Source organism: Macrobrachium rosenbergii, chromosome 13 (genome assembly GCF_040412425.1).
Source record: "Macrobrachium rosenbergii isolate ZJJX-2024 chromosome 13, ASM4041242v1, whole genome shotgun sequence".
Classification (NCBI taxonomy): domain Eukaryota; kingdom Metazoa; phylum Arthropoda; class Malacostraca; order Decapoda; family Palaemonidae; genus Macrobrachium; species Macrobrachium rosenbergii.
In genome coordinates, this window is record NC_089753.1 from 24,750,759 (window position 1) to 24,777,554 (window position 26,796).

The 26,796-nt window shown below is 39.9% G+C and overlaps 2 protein-coding genes across 10 annotated transcripts in view; one reads left to right on the forward strand and one right to left on the reverse strand.

Moving 5' to 3' along the window:
• The window catches only part of LOC136845041 (tigger transposable element-derived protein 1-like), a 289,897-nt gene extending 282,647 nt beyond the window's left edge, over positions 1–7,250 (reverse strand). For 7 of the 8 annotated variants that reach the window (XM_067114767.1, XM_067114764.1, XM_067114762.1 and 4 more), the window contains exon 1: positions 6,966–7,246. In XM_067114767.1, coding sequence (XP_066970868.1) covers positions 6,966–7,116 — 151 coding nt within the window. In that variant the 5' untranslated portion in view covers positions 7,117–7,246. Of the gene's footprint in view, positions 1–6,965 lie in introns of all 8 variants that reach the window. The other variant, XM_067114769.1, reaches the window with a different exon arrangement.
• Positions 7,251–14,022: 6,772 nt separating this feature from the next.
• On the forward strand, positions 14,023–25,860 carry LOC136845047 (uncharacterized). Of its 2 annotated transcripts, XM_067114785.1 has the most exons (5): positions 14,023–14,269; positions 15,488–15,694; positions 19,165–19,386; positions 23,353–23,664; positions 24,819–25,860. In XM_067114785.1, the coding sequence occupies exons 1-5, from the start codon at positions 14,170–14,172 to the stop codon at positions 25,700–25,702; spliced, it is 1,725 nt and encodes a 574-aa protein (XP_066970886.1). In that variant the 5' UTR covers positions 14,023–14,169; the 3' UTR covers positions 25,703–25,860. The 2 variants fall into 2 exon arrangements, with proteins under 2 accessions (XP_066970886.1, XP_066970887.1); XM_067114786.1 differs by lacking the exon at positions 23,353–23,664.
• Positions 25,861–26,796: the final 936 nt, after the last annotated feature.

Consider the following 26,796-nt stretch of genomic DNA (forward strand, 5'->3'; position numbering starts at 1 on the left):
CTGGGTTTCCATACCCCTAACTTAGTCTTTCATACTAGTACAATGGCAGGTCCTTTAACTTTTAGGCAAGGTGAAATGATGTTAGCACTGTTCATTTTTTTTTTTTTTTGGTGGAACAAAAATGACTCAAACTTAGGGGTAGGCAAGGTGAAATAATGTTAGCACTGATCATTTTTTTTTTTTTGGCACAACAAAAATGATTGAAACTTAGGGGTAGGCAAGGTGAAATGATGTTAGCATTTCATTTTTTTTTTTGTGGAACAAAAACGATTGAAACTTAGTGGTAGACAAGGTGAAACGATGTTAGCATTGTTTTTTTTTTTTTTTTTTTTTGCTTAGCAAGAATGACTGAAACTTACGGGTAGGCAAGGTGAAATGATGTTAGCATTGTTCATTTTTTTTTTAACAATAATGATTGAAACCTAGGGGTTGGCAAGTTGAAATGATGTTAGCACTGTTGATTTTTTTTTTCTTTTGGCAGAACAAAAATAATTAGGGGTAAGCAAGGTGAAATGATGTTAGCACTGTTCATTTTTTTTTTTTTGGCAGAACAAAAATGATTGAAACTTAGGGTAGGCAAAATGAAATGATGATAACACTGTTCATTTTTTTCATTTTTTTTTTTTTGGCGAAACAAACATGATTGAAACTTAGGGGTAGGCAAGGTGAAATGATGTTAGCACTGTTCATTTTTTCTGTGGAACAAAAATGATGGAAACTTTGGGGTGGGCAAGGTGAAGTGATGTCAGGACAATTCATTTTTTTTTTTGGCAGAACAAAAATGATTGAAACATAGAGGTAGGCAAGGTGAAATGATGTTAACACATTGTTTTATTTATTTATTTTTTTCCAGAACAAAAATGATTGAAACTTTGTGGTAGGCAAGGTGAAATTTTAGCACTGTTCATTTTTTTTTTTTTGGCAGAAGAAAAATGATTGACACTTAGGGGTAGGCAAGGTGAGATGATGTTAGCACTGTTCATTTTTTTTTTTTTTTTGGCAGAGCAAAAACGATTGAAACTTAGGGGTAGGCAAGGTGAAATGATGTTAGCAATTTTCATTTATTTTTTTGGCAGAACAAAAATGATTGGAACTTAGGGGTAGGCAAGGTGAAATGATGTTAGCACTGTTCATTTTTTTCTTGGTGGAACAAAAACGATTGAAACTTTGGGATAGGCAAGGTGAAATGATGTTAGCACTGTTCAATTTTTTTTTGGCAGAACAAGAATAATTGAAACGTTGGGGTAGGCAAGGTGAAATGATGTCAACACTGTTCATTTTTTTTTTTTTGGCGGAACAAAAACGATTGAAACTTTGGGGTAGGCAAGGCGAAATGATGTTAGCACTGTTCAATTTTTTTGGGGCAGAACAAAAATGATTGAAACTTAGGGGTAGGCAAGGTGAAATGATGTTAGCATTGCTCATTTTTTTTGTTGGAACAATAGTGATTGAAACTTAGGGGTAAGGAAGGTGAAATGATGTTAGCACTGTTTATTTTTTTTTTTGGCAGAACAAAAATGATTGAAACTTAGGGGTAGGCAAGGTGAAATGATGTTAGCACTATTCATTTTTTTTTTTTTTTTTGCAGAACAAAAATGATTGAAACTTTTGGGTAGGCAAGGTGAAATGATGTTAGCACTGTTAATTTTTTTTTTTTTTTGGCGGAACAAAAACGATTGAAACTTTGGGTTAGGCAAGGTGAAATGATGTTAGCACTGTTCAATTTTTTTTGGGCAGTACAAAAATTATTGAAACATAGGGGTAGGCAAAGTGACATGATGTTAGCATTGCTCATTTTTTTTGTTGGAACAATAGTGATTGAAACTTAGGGGTAAGGAAGGTGAAATGATGTTAGCACTTAATTTTTTTTGGCAGAACAAAAACGATTGAAACATAGAGGTAGGCAAGGTGAAGTGATGTCAGCACTGTTTATTTATTTTTTTGGGGGGCAGAACAAAAATGATTAAAACTTACGGGTAGGCAAGGTGAAATGATGTTAGCACTTTTCATTTTTTTAATTTGGCAGAACAAAAATGATTGAAACTTTGGGGTAGGGAAGGTGAAATGATGTTAGTACTGTTCATTTTTTTTGGCAGAACAAAAACGATTGAAACTTTGGGGTAGGCAAGGTAAAACGTTGTTAGCATTGTTCATTTTTATTTTTGGCAGAACAAAAATGATTGAAACTTTGGGGTAGACAAGGTGGACGGATGTCAGCACTGTTCATTTTTTTTTTGGCAGAACAAAAATGATTAAAACTTACGGGTAGGCAAGGTGAAATGATGTTAACACTTTTTTTTTTGGCGGAACAAAAATGATTGAAACTTTTGGGTAGGCAAGGTGAAATGATGTTAGCACTGTTCAATTTTTCTTCTTTGGCAGAACAAAGATGATTGAAACTTTTGGGTAGGCAAGGTGAAATGATATTAGCACCGCTCAATTTTTTTTATTTTTGTCAGAACAAAAATGATTGACACTTAAGGGTAGGCAAGGTGAAATGATGTTAGCACTTTTCATCTATTTTTTTGGCAGAACAAAAATGATTGGCACTTACGGGTAGGCAAGGTGAAATGATGTTAGCACTTTTCATTTATTTTTTTGGCAAAACAAAAATGATTGAAATGGAATTTTCATTCTAAAATTAATTTCAATATACTTACCTGGATACTTCATACAGCACTTAGTTCGCACGCGCGAGAAAACAACACTTACAACATTATCACCTTAGTACCACTAATCCATAAAGAAAAAATTCTCAAACCACCAATTATCACCTCTGGTAACGACCGGTAAACAGCGCCACGTCCCCCTCTCCCGCTCAGCTGATCATCAGTAATCCAAACATTGAGAGTGGGGAGGTGGGTGGGATGTATGAAGTATCCAGGTAAGTATATTAAAATTAATTTTAGAATGAAAATTCCATTTCAAAATACATTCCCTGGATACTTCATACAGTACGATTCCCAAAATTTTACTGGAGGTGAGATCGATCGTACTAGAGGCTGATTAGTGACCTATCCAACTATTCTACTCATTGACTTGGTAAGAATAGAAGGAAGCTGTAGGCAAGGTGAAATGATGTTAGCACTGTTCATGTTTTTTTGGCAGAACAAAAATGATTGAAACTTAGGGGTAGGCAAGGTGAAATGATGTTAGCACTGTTCATTTTTTTAATTTGGCTGAACAAAAACGATTGAACTTATGTTTTTGGGGATTGAAAGGCAGGCAAGGTGAAATGATGTTAGCATTTTTTTAACGATTACTCAAGGTGAAATGATGTTAGCACTACTCTTTTTTTTTTTTAGTGGAACACAAGTGATTGAAACCTAGGGGTAAGGAAGGTGAAATGACGTTACCACTGTTAATTTTTTTTTTGGTAGAACAAAAATGATTGAAACTTAGGGGCAGGAAGGTGAAATGATGTTAGCATTGTTCATTTTTTTTTGGTTGAACAAAAATGATTGAAACTTAGGGGTAGGCAAAGTGAAATGATGTTAGCACTATTCATTTTCTTTTTGGGCAGAACAAAAATGATTGAAACTTTTGGGTAGGCAAGGTGTAATGATTTTAGCACTGTTCATTTTTTTTCTTCGGCGGAACAAAAATGATTGAAACTTAGGGTAGGCAAGGTGAAATTATATCAACACTTTTTTTTTTTTTTGTGGAACAAAAATGATTGAAACTTAGGGGTAGGCAAGGTGAAATGATGTTAACACTGTTCATTTTTTTTGTGGCAGAACAAAAATGATTGAAACTTAGGGGTACGCAATGTGAAATGATGTTAGCAATGTTCATTTTTTTCTTTTGGCAGAACAAAAATGATTGAAATTTAGGGGTAGGCAAGGTGAAATGATGTTAGCACTGTTCATTTTTTGGGGGGGCAGAACAAAAATGACTGAAACTTAGGGGTAAGCATGGTGAAATTATATTAGTATTGTTAATTTCTTTTGGCAGAACAAAAATGATTGAAACCATTGATAGGCACGCTGAAATGATGTTAGGCTTGCATTGTTCAAATATTTTTTTTGGCAGAACAAAAACAATTGAAACTTTGGGATTAGGTATGGTGAGAGAGAGAGAGAGAGAGAGAGAGAGAGAGAGAGAGAGAGAGAGAGAGAGAGAGAGAGAGAGAGAGAGAGAGAGAGAGAGAGAGAGAGAGACTTAGGGAATGACATGGTGAAATGATGTTAGCAGTTCCTTTTTTTTTTTTTTTTGGTGGCACCAAAATGATTGAAACTTAGGAATAGGCATGGTGAAATGATGTTAGCATTTTTCATTTTTTCTGAGGAACAAAAACGATTGAAACTTAAGGATAGCCAAGGTGAAATGATGTCAGCAATGTTAATTTTTTTTTGCGGAACAAAAACAGGTAGAACTTTGAAACAACACCGCATGGGGGTACTACCTTGGAAATTGACTTTTTCTATAGTATTTTGGGGTAATTTACATATCCTTGGGATGCTCCCGTAGCTCATTAACAATGACTCCAAATGAAAAATTGCATAGAATAATAACTGTTCAGTGGGCCCAATTCTACCCAAAAAGTAACTTATTTGACCAGTTTGCTTGATTTTCCCAAACGACAATTTTTTCAGCGGAGCGTAACTTTTTCTAAGTACCAAGTTGATGTGAACGGTGTCACGGAGCAGCGCTCTCCCGTAGTTAGTCAGATGGCCGAAGTGCGGCGCTTCTCTCAGCCCATAGTTCCTAAGGCTGCAACCGCACGGCACCCCGGCTGTACCGCGGGAAATTTAATTCCGTCCAATTGTATCTCAGGCTGACCCAGGTCATGCCCTAGGGTTTACGGATTAAATACTTCGAACCGATCATAATGCGTTCTTACGATATGATTCATAGGCCTTAGCCAACACCAGAACCACGCTTTCTTTCTTTCTCGAACCGCTGCGATGGAAAGTCACGATTTTATTTTGTTCCCAGAAGCGATACCTAAATTGAGTTCCGTGTCCATTTCGGGCCTTTTTGGATTTAGGACCTGCAGAGCCGATATTGTTATCTACGTAACCTACGTGGTCGGACAGCAGCGACTTTGAATAAGGTAAGCACAGCATTTACCTGCCTTTTAACATTTGTTTTGCTGCTAGGTTAGGTAGGGTTTTGGAACTGACCCTAGTGTGCAGTTGTTTTTTGTAACCCGTGGCTACAGTGAATACAGATATTACCGCTTGCCAGAGCATACGTGCCTGCCAAAAATCATTAAAAATGCGGATAAGGTGCGCAGCACCGTTCCGCCACCCCGATCTGAGACCAAATATGTTAAAAAAATCACCGTTACAAAATTTACGCCCGTTCTAATGTAGGTAGGGAGGTAGGGAATAGCCTGACCGAGGTTTCTTATGTAGGCTACAGGTAGCCTAGGCTAGTGTTTTCCGTCCGCCCTGATGTAGGTAGGGTCAGCCTCACACATGCAGTGTAGCGGGTCAGCCTCATGTACGTAGATTAGCAGGTCAGCATCACGTACGTACTTTGGCGGGTCAGCCTTACGGTAGTAGCCTAGCAGGACAACCTTTTGTATGCAGACTAGCGGGTCAGAAAATAGCGAATTTTTTATGTTACAGCCACCACAAATCCCAGCTTTTGCTTCTCCCCACCCAAAACCCTGGTTCCCAACACGGTCCTACTTAACGTTTTATTAACTTTTCTATTGCTTTCCTTTCCAGAAACACCATCAAAAACACACTTTTCATTACCGCCACGAAGCAAAACGGGAGCTATTTAAAAAGGGCGCGTTTTCTATAGTGATTTTTTGGTGCCAAAAGTAGGGTCCCGCGGACTTTCAGCGGCTCTGTATTTTGGTTGCTTATCAAGAACTTAGCGTTATTTTTTGTTGGTCGATTGTGATTAACCTGTAAATAACCTCAAAACTGATAATGATTTTGTATGTTGGGCAGCCTGGAATGCTGTCGCACATGCACAGTGTTAAAGGGGAATCCGCCCTACGACTAAAGTAACATGGCCCACTAGGTTAGGTTAGGTTAGGGTATCTTAGGTTTCTTTAATAATAAATTTCCTTAGCCATTCCCTTCTTGAACATAGCCTATGGCTCCCGATGACTTGCAAATGTGCAGAGAAGTTCAGCATACCACCGTTCCATAAGACCAACATGAAAGACCGGTTTTCTCCCAGCGATTTCCCCCACCCAAAACCCCGAGTTCCCACAGGGTCCCCAACACTGTTGGGTAGAGTTGTATGTTAATAATAATAGATCAACAATAAACGGTAAAATTTTACAAGTTGCCAATAAGACTCCTGCCAGCCATTTTTGCACGAAAAACCATTTTGAGTTTTTCATGCAAAAATGACTAGGAAATAATAGGGCACTAAAAGAACCTTAAAATACCAATATAACTTCACCTACGGGTGTTGACTGGTTACAATTTTGCCGTATTAGCTATGGAGGGGAGGGGTATTCTTACCTTTTAAGTCGTAAATTTTCTCATTTTTTTATTTGTCATTTGCGCATAGTGTTTATGGGGTTCAAAATAATGAGAATGAAGAGCTCTTTTCAAAAACGTAAGTTACAATTTCATAGTGTGTGTATTGGCAACTTATAAAATAATACCCAATAAACACCACCACCTCCTTCACCAGCAAACACCAAACGTATAGGAAAACTGTGCTGAGCCGGCATGTGGAAATAGCCCCAAAAAAGACTACACTTAGGGATAAGCATGGTGACATGATATCAGTAACGTATATACGTAATGTTGAATTTTTGTCATGGCGTGTTCCGTAATCTCGGCTCTGGGCAATGAATGTACAAATGTCCGTTCGGACACGTGGTCCAGCACTGGCTACGGCTTAACCATAACCGGCTTAACCAAAACCGCCTTAACCTAGGCTAACGGTACTAGACAGATGACATGCCCTAGTTCTACCCCTCTGCTGTTTTGAGTTCGTAAGTAATGTAAAACAGGCATAAAAAAAGTAAAGTGAAATAAACAAACCTGTCTCCTCTTCGTCGTCGGCCTGTTGGAGGGCCTCCCTCAAACGCCCCACCAACACCGGCATATTTCCCTCCGTATCCAGACCCCTGGCCTCCAGTTCAGCCCTCAATTCGGCCGCTTTGAGCTTGCTGGGGTCTAATGTGTCACTCATGATGCAAATGATCCAGAGCTGCGCAAATTCAAACGTCGCAAGCGAGTTGAATGAAAAAAGAAGCAGCCATTTACCTACACCGTACTACGTTCAAATGCAGTCCGCTAGTGGTAGTAGTACGGGAGACTTGCCTTTGAAACGGCTCCCTTACTCGTTCTATTCCTCCTTTTTTTGTGTGTTTAAATTTCTTGTCTCTGTAATACCATAAATCTTTCATAAATTCTTTCCTATCCGCAATCTCTTCTTTCGACAGATCTCCAAATAGAAGGATATTGACCATTAATTCCTCGTTATTTTCTTGAATACGGTTGCTGCATAAATCTGTATCTATTTTTCATGTCACTAGGCTATATGCTGGGCAGTAGAATAAGGAATGATCAAAGTTTTCAGTTATTTCTTCACAGTAAAAACATTTTTTTATCTTCCCCTTTTAACCTATTCCTATCGTTTAATTCAAGTGTGCCTAGTCTAGCCCTACTGATCAGCATTATTCTTTTATTTCTTTATATTTTCTGTAGATTCTTAAGGTTGTCTTGTCATTCATTTCTCTCTACCATGCTTTTTGTCCCACTCATTTATCATCTCTTTTAACTGATCACCTGTAAGTGACTCGGTTTTAATTAAATTTGTTTAATTCTTTCAGGTGATCTTTTATTTGCAGAATCAAATAAAAGTGTGGATGGACAGACAAATAGCCATCTCGAAAGTTTTCTTTTACAGAAAACGAATAAAAAAAGTGGCCTCCTCACACTAACGATCAAGCGTACCTGTGCAGGTCGTTTCGTCGCCGGCGTATCAACTGAGATGAACAATTTATTTGCTCAGGTCGCCTGCGCAGGCTGAAAACACAACTGTTGCAGGTTGTTCATATTAACGTTCAAACCCCACAAAGAAACTAGCATATGAGTAGGCTGTTGCGAACCATATTTGTGCACTGCCGTGGAAAGACCGAGATATTTCAGCTGGGAAGGACTGGCATACTGGATTCCTTGAGAAAAAAGGAAATATTGAGATACGAGCCCGATTAGTAACGAGACTAGCTCGTACGACGAGGGAGAGAAAAGGGTTTGTGACTTTCGTAGATACTGTCCGTGCTAATGGCAATGCACTGCCGCCTCCTTTTATCTTTCCGAGGGTTCGCCTTCATGAAAGGGTCTTGGGCATCCTCCTACCTGGATGATCAGAGAAAACAATCATGAGTCACACTTCTCTGTAGAAGGAAATAATTTTGGCAAGGAAAATGAAAGCATTGTCCTTACCTTGCCTCCTAACACTTCCAGTAAGTTACAGCCTCTAGGTGTTTTAGTTTTCTGCTAAACTCATGGATGTTTTCCATAGCCCTGGTCGTATATTTCCTACATGTGACATTGCACCTATCACAAGCAGTACTTGGATTAAGGCAGCTACACCTGTCACCATTAGATCGTGATTTAGATGCACAGCTATTTAGCCTTTCGGCACCATGGTCTACAGTGATGAAGATTTCGTAGGATCCTATGCTACAAACGGGCCATATCCTTCTGCTGATCAACCACCAGGCCCTTACCTTATATAAAAAAAAAATAAAAAACAATGACATCACAAGAAGCCAACATTTCACAAACATCTTGAAGTTCCATTTCGAGATTCAACAGAACAAACAATAATTGTTCCATTAGTCCCAGCAGTAGGCTGCATTTCCAGTTTACGAGATTTAATGTTAAATTTTCCTTCGTAATCTCTTGCTCATACATCTTTATCCGTTCTTTCTCTGAAGTCTCTTTATCTTGCTGTCTAACCACTCGAACTTCTTCCTTTCACTGTCATGCCAAAAGTGCCCCAGTGCTTGCCTGGACAGACTAAATTTCATTAGAGTAATCATCATCATCATTATCGCTTTCCTTTTTTTTATGTTCTTAAACTGTTTTATTTTTTAACTAGTTCCTGTAATATGCCTCCTACATAATATTTTTCCATTTCTTCTTGGACCTGGAAGAGAACTAGGAATTAAGCGGAAATTTAACGGACATGTCACCGAATTAACTGTATATACTCAAAGAAGCTACTGAAAAAGTTTCTTCCAAAAAACAAATCAATCACATCCAAAGTTGACAATAAAAAAAATAGAGCATGATTTGCAAATAACACCAAAAGGCGTCTTTTTATCCAAAATTAAGTATCTTTGAATATATACATTTTAAAAGATGCTTTAAGTCTTTAAAACCCTAGGTTAATAAGTCCTCCCTCACTAAGCTGGTGTTTTATATAAAAAAATCCCGAGGTTGTTTTTTAAAGTTAGGTGTAATTACTGCAAATCATTTTAATTATATATGATGTTGACATGAGAAAACCCCCTGTGTCTCGTAATCTTGAACCCCCTTTATTATTATATATTATTAATATTTTAATTAATATAATTCAGAAGATAAACCCACGTTCATATAAGCCTCTAGTGCTTCCAAAGAATGTGATGTTCATTTGAAAGAAGTTACGGAATAAAACAAGAAACGGAAAATAAGAAACCAAAATAAACTATGAAAATACACAGTGAATTGTACTCTGGATCAGGCGAAATGGAATATGGAAAAAATGAATATTTTTAAGAATGAATTTCGATGGCCAGGCCTTCATTTACCCAATAATAAATAAAACGGGCATTATTTAATTTCATCTGAATTTTGTCGGTACTTTAAGTGTTAGGCCTAATCTTAACGTACCCAGATGATGTACATTAGGCCTATTTCTGTAAATCTAAGCAACAGCTTCGCACGGACTATTACCTTGGAAATTAATTTTTCCATACTGAGTGTTGCAGATGAAGGAGGTGGTGGTGTTTATTGTCGGTCAATTATTATGAACCTCATATCCACCCAACATGGTTGGGGACCCTTTGAGAACGCAGGGTTTTGGGTGGGAAACTGTTGGGAGGAAGACCAGATGCCAACCTAACCTAACCTAACCTAGTCAGCTGTTACTTAGCCCCCTGGTGAAGAAAACGCCACTTTTTACCAAAAGCTCCCCTATAACACAGCGCATGCGCAATAGCTTTCCAGGATGACCAGCAAATAACTTCTGAGGTTAATTACAGTCAACTGACAAAAAATAATGGTAATTCTTGATAAGCAACCGAAACACGCTCCTAAAGCCCACCTACACTCATTCTTTGTATGTCCTTCCTTTCCACATCTAAAACACTTCGCTCGACTTCCACTCATCGACCTTCCCTTTGTACACTACTATCCCTAACCCGTCCAACCCGTTGTTCCCTTACAAACCCATCATTCATCCTCACTGGCACCTCCACAATACTTGCTCTTACACTCCTATCTATTACACTATCGGCCATTCTCATTGGGCCCCTCAACACTGCATCCCTAAAGCTTCCGAACTCTGGTACTCTCTCATCTACCCCAGCCCTTACACTTACACTTCTGCTCTCTTTTATAACCCTGTCAAGCTCATAATCTTCTACAATTTCCAAAATTTCTCCCCAAGTCAACCTTTCATTCGTCCATCTTTTCTTCTCCTTCCGCTTCAAGTTCACAAATTCTCTAACTCCATCTGGCACTGTCCCTAACAACTTCCGTACTAACTCCTTACATTCATCTATCCCATCATCCCCAAACTTCTTCCTTGCCAACGTCTCCAGCCTACAAGCATACAGTGACAAGGTTTCCCCAGCTTTCATTCTTGCCTCATCAAATTCATTCTTCCTCTTATACTTAACACTCGCTTTCATACGCCTCGCTTGCTCAACTAATCTAGCTTTCACCTTGTCATACTCAACATCCCCCACACTCATAATAACCCTATACATATCAAGTAGAAACCCAGTCAAATACTCTCCTAATTCTCGTGCCCACACTCTCTTACTTTCCCCATACTTATCCTGACAAAACCTTTCATACTCCCTAAAGAAATCATGCACATCCCTACTTCCATACTCATTATACTTTTCACACCGGGGTACCTCCCTCACATACATAGCCTTTCTCACTTCTTTCTCACTTTCGCTCTGTCCTTTCATACCCTCTTCCGAATACAAAGAGTCCACTTCTGCACTTACATTCATCTTACTCATTACACTCTTCTTCCCCCTCTTTTTATCCACTTTTATCCACTCACCTCCATCCACCTCACTATCACTACTGCCTTCACCCTCTCCCTTCTTTCCTGCCTTTCCCACTTCCTTACCCTTCTTACCAGTTTCCTTTCCCTTTCCCTTCTTCCCTTTTTCTTCCCCTGACTTATCCTTACTTTCCCTCTGTTCCTTCCCTTGCTTTTCATTCCCTTTTCCTTACCCTGCCTTTCATTCCCTCGTTTCTTACTTCCTATTCCCATATCACTTTCATCACTTACGCTTCCATTCACTTCTTCCTCCTTTTCTTTCTCTCTTGCCCCTTCACACGTTCCAGAGAACCTGCCTCCAACAGCCCCTTCTCCAAAAACACCCTTGAACATACCTTTCACCATTTCTTCCACACCTTTCATCATTCCTCCAACTTTTTATCCATCCTCTCTTCCATTCTCTCTTCGGACTCTTTCATCTCCCCTTTCATTTCTTCTTTTGCACTTCTTAGCATTCCTCCCATCTCCTCCAACTGACTCCTCAACTCCTCATTCTCACTCCTCAGCCTCCCATTCTCCTCCTCCAGCCTGCCCTGGAGTTCCCTAGCCACTGGAGTTCCTCTCTCAGTTTCTCTATCTCACTCATCCTGACCTCTTACTCTCACTCGACCCACCACAAACAATCTTAACGGCTATTTTACAACAGCCCCACGTTGGGCGCCAAATTTTATGTGGCGGGATTTTAAAACACAAAAAAACAGTACACAACACTCACCCTGGTCCTCGGTTGCTGGAAGTTGGAGTAAGGCGTCCACGGTCGCCAACACAGCACACAAAACCACACAAACCAAACCAAAACAGAAAAACACACGACTCACGAACATACAGCAACAAGAACAGCACACTAACAAGGAAAACAACAACTTTGCATCAGCACACAAAAAAACTGTCCAAAACCAAACGACAGACCAGCACTAGCTCTGACTCAAGACTCAAAAAGACTGCCTCAAAACCGAAAAATCCTCACACACATATTCCACAGACAGACAGCGCCGTAAACAAACTAACAACCTCATCCCTCTTCCAACAACCGAAGCACTCACTTACGACAATTACACACACTCTCTCTCTCTCTCTCAAAACGTTGGGAAATGCTAAATAAAAACAAATTTATTCATCCCTCTATAATAGTATAGGAAAAATCAATTTCAAAAGTAATACCCCATGTGGAACTATTGCTTAGTTCTACAGTACCCCTATTTCCACTGGTCACAGCTTGCTTAATTGCAAATCAGACATTCCAGCAAGGTTGCATCCTAACCTGACCTGGTGCAGTGTGCCCTAACCTGGCCGGAGGTGCTTTGCACCCCCACACCCCACTACCTTAACGTAACGTCGTGCAAAATAGAACAGTATTGCTGCCAGGTGGTTTAACTTGAATGTTATTTGGAAGTCAACCATCTACTCTAACACGAACTTATCCTGTTTGCAATACTTGCAAAGTGTTGAATATGCATTTTTAAAATTTGTTTAATCATCTGCACTGACTGTGATTTTATCATTGACTCCCTGTTTCAGTTAAGTATCAAGTGTGTCTCTCTAACCATACATCTGGGGGGGTGAGAGGCAAACCTGACACTTTGCTGAAACAAGAAATCAATGACAAAATCATCAGTGCAGATAATAAAAAAAATTTGATAAAATGCATATTTGACACGGCCAAATAAGGGATGAAATATTCTATCATTCTCAGCACTGTTCTGCATTCTCTCATTTTATGAGAATTTTCAGCTGGAAATCATGTCTGACAGTTGTAACGCCTATAAGATTGGCTCCTTTGCATATTTTAGATATCAGGAAAGAGAGCTTTTTTGGAGTTTTAATTATCATCGCCCAATGGTGTGAGACACATCCTAATGATGGGCGATGTATTTGTTTCTGAAAATCTTTTATGATTCTGATAAAGTTGACCCTCATTTTGGTCATCTTTTAATTTAATGGTGGCCACTACTTCCAAGAGCACCGTATTTTGTAGCAGCCCTGTGGGAATGAATGTTCAAAACAAACAAAAGATTGCAAATATCTCAGTAACAGTAAATCTGCGATAGATTTCAGCATGATTTTCTTATTAAGCCTATTTAAGAGACTCACAAGCACAGCATAAAAACTCCAGTACAGAACTGTGAGTTGTGGCTTTAAAGCAGAATGCCATTTCCACCAGCGCCTTGTTTACCCACAACACCACTACTTACAGAAATGGGGGCCCACCCAGTGAAGAACTTAAATTTTCGCTAAACAAATAAAGATGAATGAAAATAAGAATGCAAGAACAGAATATAGAATTAAGGCCAAAAGCCAATGGTGGGACCTATGAGGACATTCAGCGCTAAAACAGAAATTGACAGCAAAAATGTCTGAAAGGTGTAGCAGGAGGAAAACCTTGCAGTTGCACTATGAATCAGATGTTAGGAAAGGGTGTGAAGTAAGATGGAAGAGAATATGAATGGTGGTACAGTAAAGGAATGAAAGGGGTTGCAGCTAGGGAGGCCAGATAGGGAGGGTTTGGGGTCGGGAAACCAATTTTTGTGGGGGGTTGTTGTTTGTACCTATAGTCTTTGGTTTGTGCTGCTAAGGGTACTGGCTTGCCAGGCACAAAAGATTTTAGCTGAATTCGTATTACAAAAGGCCTAAACATGCGATTTTCTACAATTATATATGAGCTAAAATGTTCATTTACGTAAAAAAAGTCAAATATCATACTCATTAAGTCAATATAACTTTTTCTTACAGTGCTATATTACATTACCGTACGACAACATTTCCTGATTGATATGGCAATGTTTAGAAGCGCTGAAGAATCTTGGCAACAGTCAAACTGTCAAGTGTAAACAATCAAGCGAGCCAGTTACCCACAAGAATCGAAAGATAAAGCACGCATCACTCAGTGCTCGTGAATTTTTCGTAATTTTACGTAATTCTTTTTGCTGTTGTTTATAAACTATAACCATGCCTCGTAAAAAGCATCAGAGACATCGTAAAATACTGTCAGAGGCAACGAAGAGGCTAAATGAGGAAAGAAACGTCAGAAGAATGGAGTCAGTCAGTAGTAAGTCGGCGAGTGGAGGCTTATTATAACTAGAGATTATCTGGCTATGCTAAGGCATATGTTAAATACTGAGGCCCAGCTACCCTAGCTTAGCAACATTCTGTACACTCATTGATTCCTTCTTTAAAACTGCTTCACATTCCTGTTTCCCCATAGGGGGTTCGTGCCGCCAGTGCACCTCATGCAGCGCACCGAAGGCATTACTTGATGACGAAGTGTGGATGCCTTTAAAAGCAAATAAGATATAGCCATAGTGCAAGTATCGGGTGTGAGTTTTGATATATGCTAGGGAACCTGCAGAGTGCTGGTTCCTCCTTACTTCTCTCGAAGATAAAGGTTCAGGTGGCAGTGGAGAAATGGAGGATTGACACTCGGGACTCCTCGAAAGGTTCCTTTTAAGAACTGTAAAGGAGGTGGCTGTGTCATCAACAGTTGCTTTTGGAAAGGCAGATTCTCCCAGGTTCCCAACAGTCTTCTTCCTTGGGAAAGGTCAGGAGTTTTCCCCAACTGCAAGTCTAACAGCCAGGCTATGACATGTCAGGGAGACAAGGTTGCGCAGGTGTCAGATACCATCAGATCTAAAGTGGTCCTTTCCCAAGACTTCTGGCATACTGGCTCTCGGACCTTTCTGGCTTGGAATAGATTTCCTTGCTCTTAAAGAGCTTGGGAAATTTTTGCCCACCCTATGAACTTGGGACTCTGCTGTGAGATATGACTCTTGTCATCAGTACTGTAATCTTATACGGGTACCATACGAGCCCCTGAGGAAGCTACAGACAGAGAAGTTACAGTCAAAACTGTTATATTGCTAGCCTCAGCATTGGAGAAGAAATTAGGCACACCACAATCCTGCTTAGTTTATGCCAAGGTTTTGTTTTTGACACTGATATATTAAAGAATTGTTCATACATCTTCAGCCTTAGAAGCTTAGGCCGAACAAAGAATGTAACATTTTTCTTGGCAGTCCTTATTTATGATAGTAGAACATGCAATTCTTCTCCCTTTTTAACCATTTAAGATGAAATTTTATGATGTAATTTGTTCCATGATTGTTTAATGATGATTACAGTAAAATAAATTACAACTTTCATCAATTTGAAACGTTTTTCAGCAGTTAAACCTTTTATTCGTTTGAAATATTTTTCAGCATTTAAATCTTTTATTTACGTGAATTGTCTTCAGCATTTAAATCTTTTGTCAATTTGAAATGTTTTTCAGGATTTAAATCAAAGTTTGAACCAGAAAGTGACCTGGATGCAAAGTCTGACTCAGAATTATCGCAGAAAGATGTCCCATCTTTGAACAAAATGGAATTGGAATCAGGCCGCCGGCACCAGGCCGAGGACACCATTGATATTAAGGAAGAGATTGAGGAGGAATATTACAACGTTAGTTATGAAGATGACCAAGCGCAAGATACTTCTGGTAAGTACCATAGATCAGTAGTTATTTGTTCCTTTGGAAATGCAAACCAATGCCTTTTATATATGAGTATCCTTCATTGTGAACTGGAAATGATCACTGAACTTATAACAAGGTGGATGAACTGATGGTCAAGGAGGTTGAGAAGGGAAATACCCCTCACTCACCTGCTGTCACCAAGCACTTTTTCTTTGGCCACCGTCAAGTTAGAACACCTTGGTGTGCTGCTCCTGATTGCTAAGTTGAGCTTGAGTTTTTGTTGCGAGTTGTTTCAAGTGAAAAATAGTGGTAGTGAGTGTAGTGAACCTTCATCTCCTCCATTTAGGTGGATCCCCACCATTTAATGTTCTGTTATTGGGAAAATTTGCGACTATTAGGAAGCTTTTGGTAGAGGAGGTAACCTCGAAGAGTTGGCCTACCACTTTCTCCTCACTGCCAAACACCTCCCTACTCCTCCTATGAGCGTACCCTTCTTTTGGGTTAGAGGTGGGTATGCACGAGAGGTCGGGGGATCAGTACATTTACCCTTACTTGTTTGACTGATACTGCCTGCTGTTGCTCAAGTACTCGGAGCTAAAGGCTGTTGAGCTTCCAGTAGCATATATTCTTCCTGTGGAAGATGCCTAGGGCATCAGCTATTGCTACTTCTTCAGAGGAGAGTAAAGATAAGTGCGAGGGGCAAGGTGAAGAAGCACAAGTGCTTTCCTTCCTCCTCCTCCTCCTACCCCCCATCATTGAGCTCCTCCTCATTCTCTATCTTTTTCTTAATTTTCCTGCCATAGGATGATGAAAAGGAGTCCAAGACAGCTTCCCACAGAAAATCGCAAAGGACTTGAAACTTCCATTGAGCACTCTTCCAGTCTCTGGGAGGTGACTAATCAGCTATTGGCCAGGTGGATTGTTCCCAGCTCTTCCATCATTGCTTTGCCAAAAACACTAACTGGGAGGTGGAAGCATTTACCAACCTGTAAGAGACAGATCAACTGTTGGCCATCTGGCACAGGCCTCACTGAGCATGCTCAGTACCCCATGCAGCCCAATTTGCTATACAGTATCTCTGTTTGGCCATGGAGGATACCTCCCAGCACTCTTGGGATTTTCTGGACTCCTACACCTTTTCCCCTCAGTTCTCTCTGTCTCACTAGATATCAACCACAAGTTGATCAATCTGGGGCTCAGATACCTTGGTAGTCCTTGTGATCCCATGTCAGTTGGAATTTCCCCTTCTCTGGCTCAGGGCAGCTTCACAGAAAGATCCCCATTGGCCCACATTCCTGTCCTTGGTTAGTGAATTATTTAATTGAAACCTCCATTCACTGGATTGTGGACCTCTAGCCTCCTAGTCTACCTCCCTTTTAGTCACCACCTTGATGAATGGATAGCAGCTTGGAACCAGGCCTTCAGACTGAAGGGCATAGATATCCTGGTTGTGGCTGCACCATCTATGCTAGTTAGGAGCTTCAAACAATCTTGCCCCTTTGGGGCTTCAGCCCCCTAGGAGGGATGTTAAGTATACAGTATCTTAGTTTAACCAGACCACTGAGCTGATTAACATCTCTCCTAGAGAGGGCTGGCCCGAAGGATTAGATTTATTTTACGTGGCTAAGAACCAATTGGTTAGCTAGCAATGGGACCTACAGCTTATTGTGGAGTCCGAACCACATTATAGCGAGAAATGAATTTCTATCACCAGAAATAAATTCCTCTTATTCTTCATTGGTCGGCTGGAGATTCGAACTCACAGCCAGCAGAGTGCTAGCTGAGAACGGAACGCACTCGCCCAATGAGGAACTAGGAGGGATGTGACTCTTGTTCTCTGTAGCCTAACTTGGGCTTCTTATGAGCCCTAAAACATGCCTGGGGCTACTTCATTTGCAGCACTGTTGTTCCCCAATAAAACATATTGACAAGTATCTCAGCCTTCTTGTCTGGTAATTGTAGTGTCAGAATTGCTCTTGTGCTCATATATTACTGGGTTTGTAATAAAAAGTCAGGAATTGTCACTGTGACAAGAGCCATGAGCCTTAGTTTCCTCTTTCTTGGATCTTCTGTTGGTCCAGATGAAAGGCTTCTATGCATGGTACGAACCACGTTTGCTAGCTAAGTGGGAACTGGCCTCTTATGTGTCAGCTCTTCTTGCTACTGCTGACAAACCCAAGAAGTTTGTGTTGGAACACCTCCCTTCTTTCTGGCTTTTGATGTTTCAGGACAGCATATGACGTGCCCAGCCAGTAGTCAGTCATACAGTTCATACAAAAACTCTCAAAGTCAAGGGCATGGAACTGTTCCTGGCATTTGGAGTAACTTTTGAAGTGACATGGTTCGTGAGGGCAAGATTCTGAAGCATCAGACCACATTTACCTCATCCTACCTAGGGACATCACTTGCAGGTCCCTAGACTTATTTTCTTTGGGACCTGTGGTGGGTGCTTAGCAGCTTGTGTAAGCATCTAGCTCCTTTTGGGCAGAGAACATCTCATCTAAGGCACTCAGAGTGTGCAAGGCTGGGGTTGAATGGCAGAGAGACTGGCTTTTTGCCGTAGTTAAATTTTTCTCCCTCCTGGGAGCAGAGGCTTGGCCTGAATATGTGCTGGGGTGGGTGAAGGTTTAGGTGGCCACTCAATCCAGCAACCTTTCTTAGTGCTTTGACAATTAAGATGTGGCTCCCTCCACTGTTCCTTTTAATGGGGAGGGGGGGGGGGAGTAGTAGCAGAGCTATTCTGAACCCAAGATACAGTATAGTGTATTGGTCTTCTGACTCGTGCAAACCTTACAGGGGTACTAGATAAGGCTTCACACCCTCACTCAGGCCTGGGGCCTTGTTGCTGTGGACTCCCTGTGCCAGACAAGGTAGGAAGGTACAGAAGTCGTTACTCCCCTTGTTCTCTCTCGTGACTGGGATCACAACATTTCTGGGTGGGTTTACAATGCCCAGTCAGTTGATGGGAGATGACTTCCCGTGTAATGAGGTTGTCTCCTATATAAAAGGTAATGGTTTGTATTTCTGTAGGAACAAATGAAATTTTTCAAGTAATTTGTTTTTTTTATTAGATATAAAAACCAGAACCTTTTATCATAGTGCCCACCTCAACCACCCCACTTTGTCCCAGAGGCCAAAGGACAAGGAGCCTGGTGATGGCAGGTGACTGAGGGGTATCCTCGCACTCAGCACCCATAACCACATTTAATCCACTACGTTCAAAAGCTCAGCAGATTTCCAGCTCACACTGAAGGATACTCTTGATATAAAAGTTTCTGGTTTGTATACAAGGAACGAGAAAAGTTGCTTAAAAATTTGTCGTATATTACTTAAAAATTTGGCTGGAAAGATAGGGCTGAAATTTTAGTTTGCATTTCCTAACTTATAGAGAAAACAAAGAGTTAGGAAACAACCGTATGTGATGTCTTGATAGAATGTGGATTAAATTACCATTGTTACATTATGCTGTATTTCCTTTTGTTTTATTTTTGTAGATGTCAAACAAGAAAAGGAAGATGGCTATGGTAGTTCCATGCATATTGAGTCCGTTTATGTAAAGGAAGAATCTACTGAACCATCAGATACAGAAGGTAGCCAGGGAAAGACAAGACAAGCGCATTCTCAGTTGTACTCTCAAGATTCCAAAATGCAGCCAATAGTTAAAAAAGTAAAAGTGGAAAATGAACCCGAATATAACAGATCAGCTGTAATGTCAGGTGAGTTTAGCAATTGTCTCTATTGTCCATCTAATCCCCTGTTGTCTCCATGTGGGTTTTGGTGCAAATTTTTGTTCTGGTGTACAGCCACAGCTGTTTGTGGCTGTAAGATTATTCTGGTTGTTAGATTATAACTTTTTATTTGAACACACATATGAAAATGGTGTCATTTCTGCTTAAGGTGCATAATGAAAATGGTGTAATTTTTGCTTAAGGTATGTGTACGCTGCAGATATTTTAGCTAGATTTGCTCTAGCTACAGCTCTCTAAATAGTGTGAACAACAGTGAGAGGGGTCTAGCTAGACCTTTTTCCTCCCAGCGTTCCCATGTGGGAACATAATTTGTGCCCTTGATTTTACCCTGCTTCAATATAATTTGAAAAGTATTAACCTCTTCTTTACCGAGAAGCTTGACAAAGCGTAAACATTGTGTTCGCTACCAAACCAAATTTCTCGATGTATACATATATTATATATTATATGTATACAGATACACACATTTATTTATGTTTTTTATGTACATCCCCAAGGGGTTGGACCCATTTGTATCCATAGTTTACTAGATACTTCATCTATACTGCCCAGAAGCGCAAAGTGAAATGATGTTCCCTTTCACTCGCCACTTATGAATACAGTGAGTGTTGCCAAGTAACACTTTTTCATCTGTTTCAGAGAGAGATTACACTTGTTTCCAAATAACTATACTAAATTTATCATCATCTATTTGAGAGAGAGCGAGAGAGACTATATGTATATGTGTATGTGTGCATGTATGTTGTATACACAGTATATACCCAAATGTCTGAATCTGTAGCCAGCAATAATGTTTGTTTTGCTATCATCATATGCCTGGCAGTGCCAGTACTGTTTGTTTTGCTCCAAACCCTTCAAACCGAATTTACAAAATCATAAGAGGTCTAGAGCTGAAAAGAGGAAGGTTGGTAGTCGCGCGTACCACCTTCCTGTACCCGGTACTATGCAGTAGTTTTGAAAGGTGGTACTCCCTGTACCCCCAAACAAATTGTTGGTAAAGAAGAGGTTAATACTGTATCCAGGGATACAGTATAGGCCAAGGTCTGACACTATCAAGTTACTTTTACTCTGGCTCTTTGCAAGTGGCAGTGCTCTCTTCAGACAATTTAGTAAATTTTGCCATTTTTAAGGCGTATTCACATACATCAGTGTAGTATCACTGTCGCGTCCGCTCAGTTCGTTGGTGTCACTGAAAAAATATATCGTTACTTTGAATTCGGCTGACGCGTTCACACATCTGGTGCAGTACAGTACTGTGTTTTGACTCTCAGTGTCAGTTCCGTCTCCGTTCATGAGGTTGAGTATCGTTGCCATCAATATTTTTTAGTTTTTCACAGATATCTGACGCGTGTTGTGCATTTGAAAAATGAATGACAAACTACTTATTGAATTGGTGCGAGGTCATCCTGCTCCGTATGATTTGTCGCAACCAAAATATATGGACAGCGGTTTCAAACAAGAAATTTGGAATGATATAGGAAAAGAAATGAAAGTAGATGGTAAGTACTTTTTTAATTGAATTGATGTTGTTAATACCTTCTTCATTTTTTAGTAATATGAAATATTTAGGCTAGCTATAAATTTATGGTCAGACTTTTTCCTTCTTTCTCTTACTTGGGTCATTTTCAAATTTGCAGTCATGAAAATTGCCATGGCACAGATCCTGCCTCTGAATTAAAGTAATCGTTGTAGAGTTCTCTTACAGTTAAGGCATCCCTTGTTGCATTTCCACCCTGCATAAGCAGATTTTCAAGTCTTGCTTCTGTAGTTTCACTTACTGTTGCATTATATCATATGGGCATGTGTCTACATCATATTTTCTTATGAAATTATGCAGAATAGAGATTGCAGGTATTATGTGATATACATTTTCTGGTTTTGGCTGAATTCTCCTGTTACATATTCTAAATTTTTGAGCCAAAATGCTAAACATGTTTTCAACAACCCTTCTGGCACGACACAGTCGATAATTAAAGATATGTCTAGAGGTATCTGAATCTTGCCCTGGATATGGTTGCATCAAATAAGTTTTTAGAGGAAAGGGTTTGTCACCCACCATTACATATGGAGCTTCAGTACCCGTGTGTGGTAATGTAGCATACCCTGGTTCAGATAATGTGCCTCGCTGAAGTGCTTTGCCTGGACTAGAATTTGGAAAGATTCCACCATCACTCTTCTTCCCATATGCACCGACATCAGTAGCAATGAAATTGTAATGCGCATCAACAAGCGCCAACAAGTCAATTGAAAACAACTTCTCATAGTTAAAGTACAGGGATCCACTATTTGGGGGAGCCTGAATGGTAAAATATTTGCCGTCCAAAGTCCCCAGACAGTTAGGATAATTCCAAAGTGCAGAAAAGTCATTAGCAACTGATCTCTACATCTCTGTTGAAGAATTTGGCAGCATTTCACTCATGAGATTTTCTGTTATTATCTTGCAAGTGTCCATGACAATCATGTACACTTGTGCTATGCCCCAAGCACTAGCTGAACGGAATTGTTTTTAGGGAATCCACCATAGCTAGGTACCTGAAAGAAAGAAATATAACATTTTAAAACAAAGCATTTTTTACTTCTTCAGGTATATCATGTAAGGGCAGATGGATCAACAAAAGGGACAATTACAGAAAATCTGAAGAAGGCTTCAGCTAAGAGTGGGCAGAATGCAAAGAAAATAAAACTTCATAAGTTTTCAGAGCAATTAAGCTTCTTAAAGAAATATATGTACAAGAGGGACACCAAAGCGAACATTGCCAGTCAACAGGATGAAGAAGACAATCAAAATGATGTTGCACAACAACGAAGACAAAGAAGAGAACATTGCGGATGATGCATGGGAACCCACCGTACTGGACGTGGGCCTACGTGAAGATTTGCAAATACAGACATCGCCCTCGCCAAAGCTTTCCCTTTGAAGTTCCAGGAAAGACATCAACAGGAAAATCAGCAAAAAAGAAAGTGGCACCCTAACAAACAGCTTTTGCAAAATCAATGGAGTACTTGATCAGTAAACAAGAAAATCAAATTGCTTCCACATCACCGCACCCTGTTGATGCATTTCTACCAGGTATTGCTCCAACTCTGAAGACTTTAAAACCTTATTACTTGAATGTGGCAAAATTTAAATATTTGCCACAGTACAGAAATATGAAATGCAGATTTTATGAATCGACATTCATTTGAAGGAAGAACTGTGCCTGCAGCCTGTGACTCCACTACTGTACCCTAGTCTCCACCATTTCAAGAACATATACAGCAGCATATGAAGGTCAGCATCAAAAGTGATCTGCTTATGGCAATTACAAACAGCACCAACTCCTTGCAGAACTACTTTTCAAATTTTCAGCACTCTTAACTCTTCAATATGCAAATAATGGTTCACAATTTACAGCCTAGTAAAACTCAACAACATTGAGAAACACACAAAAAAGAAGAGTTTAGCCTTTTTTTTTAAACATACAAAGCACTACTGTAATGTACTGCCACTTAGTAGCAAAATAAGATTTGTTTGTGTGAAAGGAAAATCTATAGTATGGATTTCAGTAGATAAATACAGTAACTAGCCTACTGTAAAATGTTTGTATTATTTTACCTCAAACAAACTGCTAATCGTTCCCTCGGTGTCATAGCCTTTCTCCATTGAGTGTCTTGCTGCTTCAGATAAGCCTCTGTTTTACTGAGCAATATGTTGAAACAGTTGTTGGGCATTCTAAAGTACTGTAAAAATTTAGCTTGATCATCAATTAATTCCTTGTGCTGTACAGAGTAGCAAACTCTCATTCACTTTCTCTTTTCTTCCACGCTTCATGTGCCCACTTACTTTTCTTCAGCTTATGCTCAGCCTCTTCCTCTTCATCAAGAATTATGTCAATCATTGCCAACTCCTTGCCTGAAAACTTTGCCATCTTGGAAATTTCTGATTTCTCGCAGCATGTTGCGGCAGCGCCGGACCGCCGCAACGTCGCATCTGTCCTGTTGCCGTGGGAAAACGCACTCGGTTCTATGCATGTGGTCACACCAGACGGCTACGCCGCTCCCGGCCCTCCACTGAACCACTTGTTTTTACAAAGATGTTTGACGTTGATTTCTTCATTCAATGCATTCATGCAAGGCCATCACTTTGGGAAAAGGGTGATAAAGGATATTGTGACAGGGACTCTAGAGAGAAAGCATGGATTGAAATAGGCGAAATAATGTACGAGAAGTGGCCATGTATGGAATCAGCAGAAAGAAACGAGAAAGGTAAGACAAAATATGTTTATTTCCTATTAAAGGTCATAAAATTCATTGTTGACTTTTCATCTTTAATACTGAAATGCTAATATCTAAGTAATCACAATCCAGAAGACACAATATAGCCTTAGTAACAACAACACACTGTAACCTAGTACATGTAATTGTTCTGGAAAGTTACTGCCCCATGACCCATGAAGTAAGCAGCAAATTTGTCTCTTATCTCTAACCCTCGTCCACGTGGGAATGGTCCAAAATCATCTACATCCTCACATAGATATGTTTCACTATCTTCAGAGTTTATTCCATCTCTCTTCCGAACAAAATTATGCAGAATGCAGCAAGCTTTCACTATTTCATCAATGAAATCTGGCTGCACTAGAATAGGGGTGTGAAAAATCCTCCACTTGTTCGCCAGAATCCCAAAAGCACACTCCACGCCACATCTGCATCTTGAAAGTCTATAAATGAAAACCCTTTTTGTTGCATTTAGTTCACGTGATGGGTATGACAAAATTAGGTTGGGGATTTGCATTGGTGTTTGGCAAACAACGAGGAGGTGGTAAATTTAAAGTGTTAGAGGACAATTTCTTACCAAGGGGGCTGTCCCGAAACACTGTAGAATCTCCTTCCTTTCCAAAAGCACCTACTGTACATTAATGGCAACAAAGCGTAGGTTTCCATCTGCAATTGCCATGAGCACCACAGAAAAAAATTTCTTGTAATTAAAGAAATTTGATCCTGCTGCTCGGGGATCAATGCATCTTATATGCTTGCCATCTACCGAACCTACACAGTTAGGAAAGTTGGTTTTCACATAAAATTGATCGGCAATGTCCAGCCACATTTCCTCAGTTGGTTGTGGCATTTCCATATCTTTCAAGTGAGTCCAAATAGCTTGACAGGTTCCCTTGACTATTGTTCCAATAGTAGATCTTCCAATTGTAGAATTCATACTTAAGAATTGAGAAACTATTTCCAGTCGACAAATACCTGTAAAAATAATTACAACTGTTAAAACACCAATTATAGGTTAGGTTTATCTCCAAAATAAAAACACACACACATATATATAATATATATATACATATCATGTATATGCATATTCATTTATTTATTCTTGCACTATTATATAATTAATTTTACTGTGTTATTCTTCGCAGTGAAAGAGATGAAGGGGAAGTGGCGAAACCTCAGGGACAGGTTTGTGAAACAAATAAACCAGGGCAAAAGCGGTGATTCTGCAGCCAAAAGGAAGAAATACGTGTTTGCAGATGCCCTCAGTTTCCTGCTGCAAACTATGGGAAAACGGAATACCTCGGGAAAAATTGCAGAAGATACGGATGAAGAGGAACACCAGGAGAGGGCGAGAAGTGAGGGTGATGACAGTGACGAAGGTCTTGCTACAAGTGTCTGTGAAAAAAAACAACGAACTGAGTACCGTCATCATGCCAAAGCTAATCTCACACCTTTCCAGAATGTACTGCTGAAGAAAATGGATGAGAGCTCCAAACAGACAGAAGAAGATCCAGACAAATCATTTTTGATATCCATTCTTCCTGATTACAAGCAACTTAATGATGACGAGAAAATAGACTTCAGACTGCTGACTCTTCAATTCTTTCAAAGCATCCGACGAAAAAAATCACAGAACTTACAGCCAGGTCAATTACCTCAAGTACCCTATCTTTCGTCTCAGCAGTCCGTAATGAATCCCTCTTATCATTTTCAAAGGTATCCTGCTTCTATGTCAAGCAGTGATATGCAAGCACCATTACATGTACAGGGACCACTTCATATGCAGGCATCATTTCATCAAATGCAGGCACCAGCTCATATGCAGGCACCAGCCCATATGCAGGGACCAGCTCACATGCAGGCACCATCTCAGCTAATGCAGGCACCATCTCCTGTGGAAGCACCATCTCCTGCACAAGGATCCTCTATGCAATCACCAACTCCTGTCCATCATGGCACCATAGATACCCAATCCACGTCTTCACAGGACTTTCAAATGACTGACGTACTGTCTCCTCAATCTCCTTAGTAAACATCTTGCTTCGATTATGAAATAGTTTTTCAGAATTCAAGGAATATTTTATTTTTACATTTGATTCTTCTATTTGGATTTGAATTATTATAATATACTGTAGTTACTGTATTAGATTACCATTTTTCCAAGTCTGAATAAATCATGTAATAATATTTATTTATTTTTTTTACTCACCTTAGTGTAATTGTTAATCTTTGTATTTTGCTTCGAGATATGAGGCCTCAGCACTTCCAGCAGTTCATCAAAAGAAGCCAGTTCATCAAAAGAAGCTTTAGACATTTGGTAATACTCGAAAAACCTTTCATTATATTTTCGTATATTCTCATGAAACTTTTCAAATCATTTACTTGTTTCTCGTTCTGCATTAAATGGGTGAATCCAGTGTTTACCACGAGTTGGCTCTTTCAGCAAGCCCTCTGCTTCTAATGCACAAATAACATTCAGTTTGGACAACTTGATAGTTAGCCTATCTATGCTAGCTGCTGGGGATAGACTGAGCGACTTCGCCGCTTATGTGTGACAGGATGCAGGTGATGCGGCAGTGCCGCATACGGTTTCGCCGTAGCGGCGACGCCGCATAGTGTGACACCGGTTAGCCTTAGGGTGTGTGACACCGGTTAGCCTTAGGGTGTGTTCACACCAAATGCATCGCGTTGAGTCATGCTAATTCATGACTCACCATAAATCGCCAATCCAGTTGAATACTGCTTTCTATGGGCCTTTGAAAGAAACCGTTCGCACCGAATGCATCGAGTGACATCACGTCGTGTCGAGTCAAGTCACAAATAGAGCTGGACCTAGTTTTGATGTCAAGTCATAGTGAGTCTCATGTGCTGATCAGAGCTATGCTGGTCGAACTACTGATAAACTTGGTTCAGGAGCAGCCTGCTGTTTATGATGCTAGTGACCCCAAACACCATGATCGTGACTTCATTGCCACTATATGGAAAGAAGTTGCTGCTGCAATGTCATGCACAGGTAAGAGTAAAAAATTTTATTCACTTTAAACCATTTATTATGATTTGAGCAACACATTTTGACTATATTACTATGGACTATAGGCTGAACTAAATTAGCCACTCAAAATA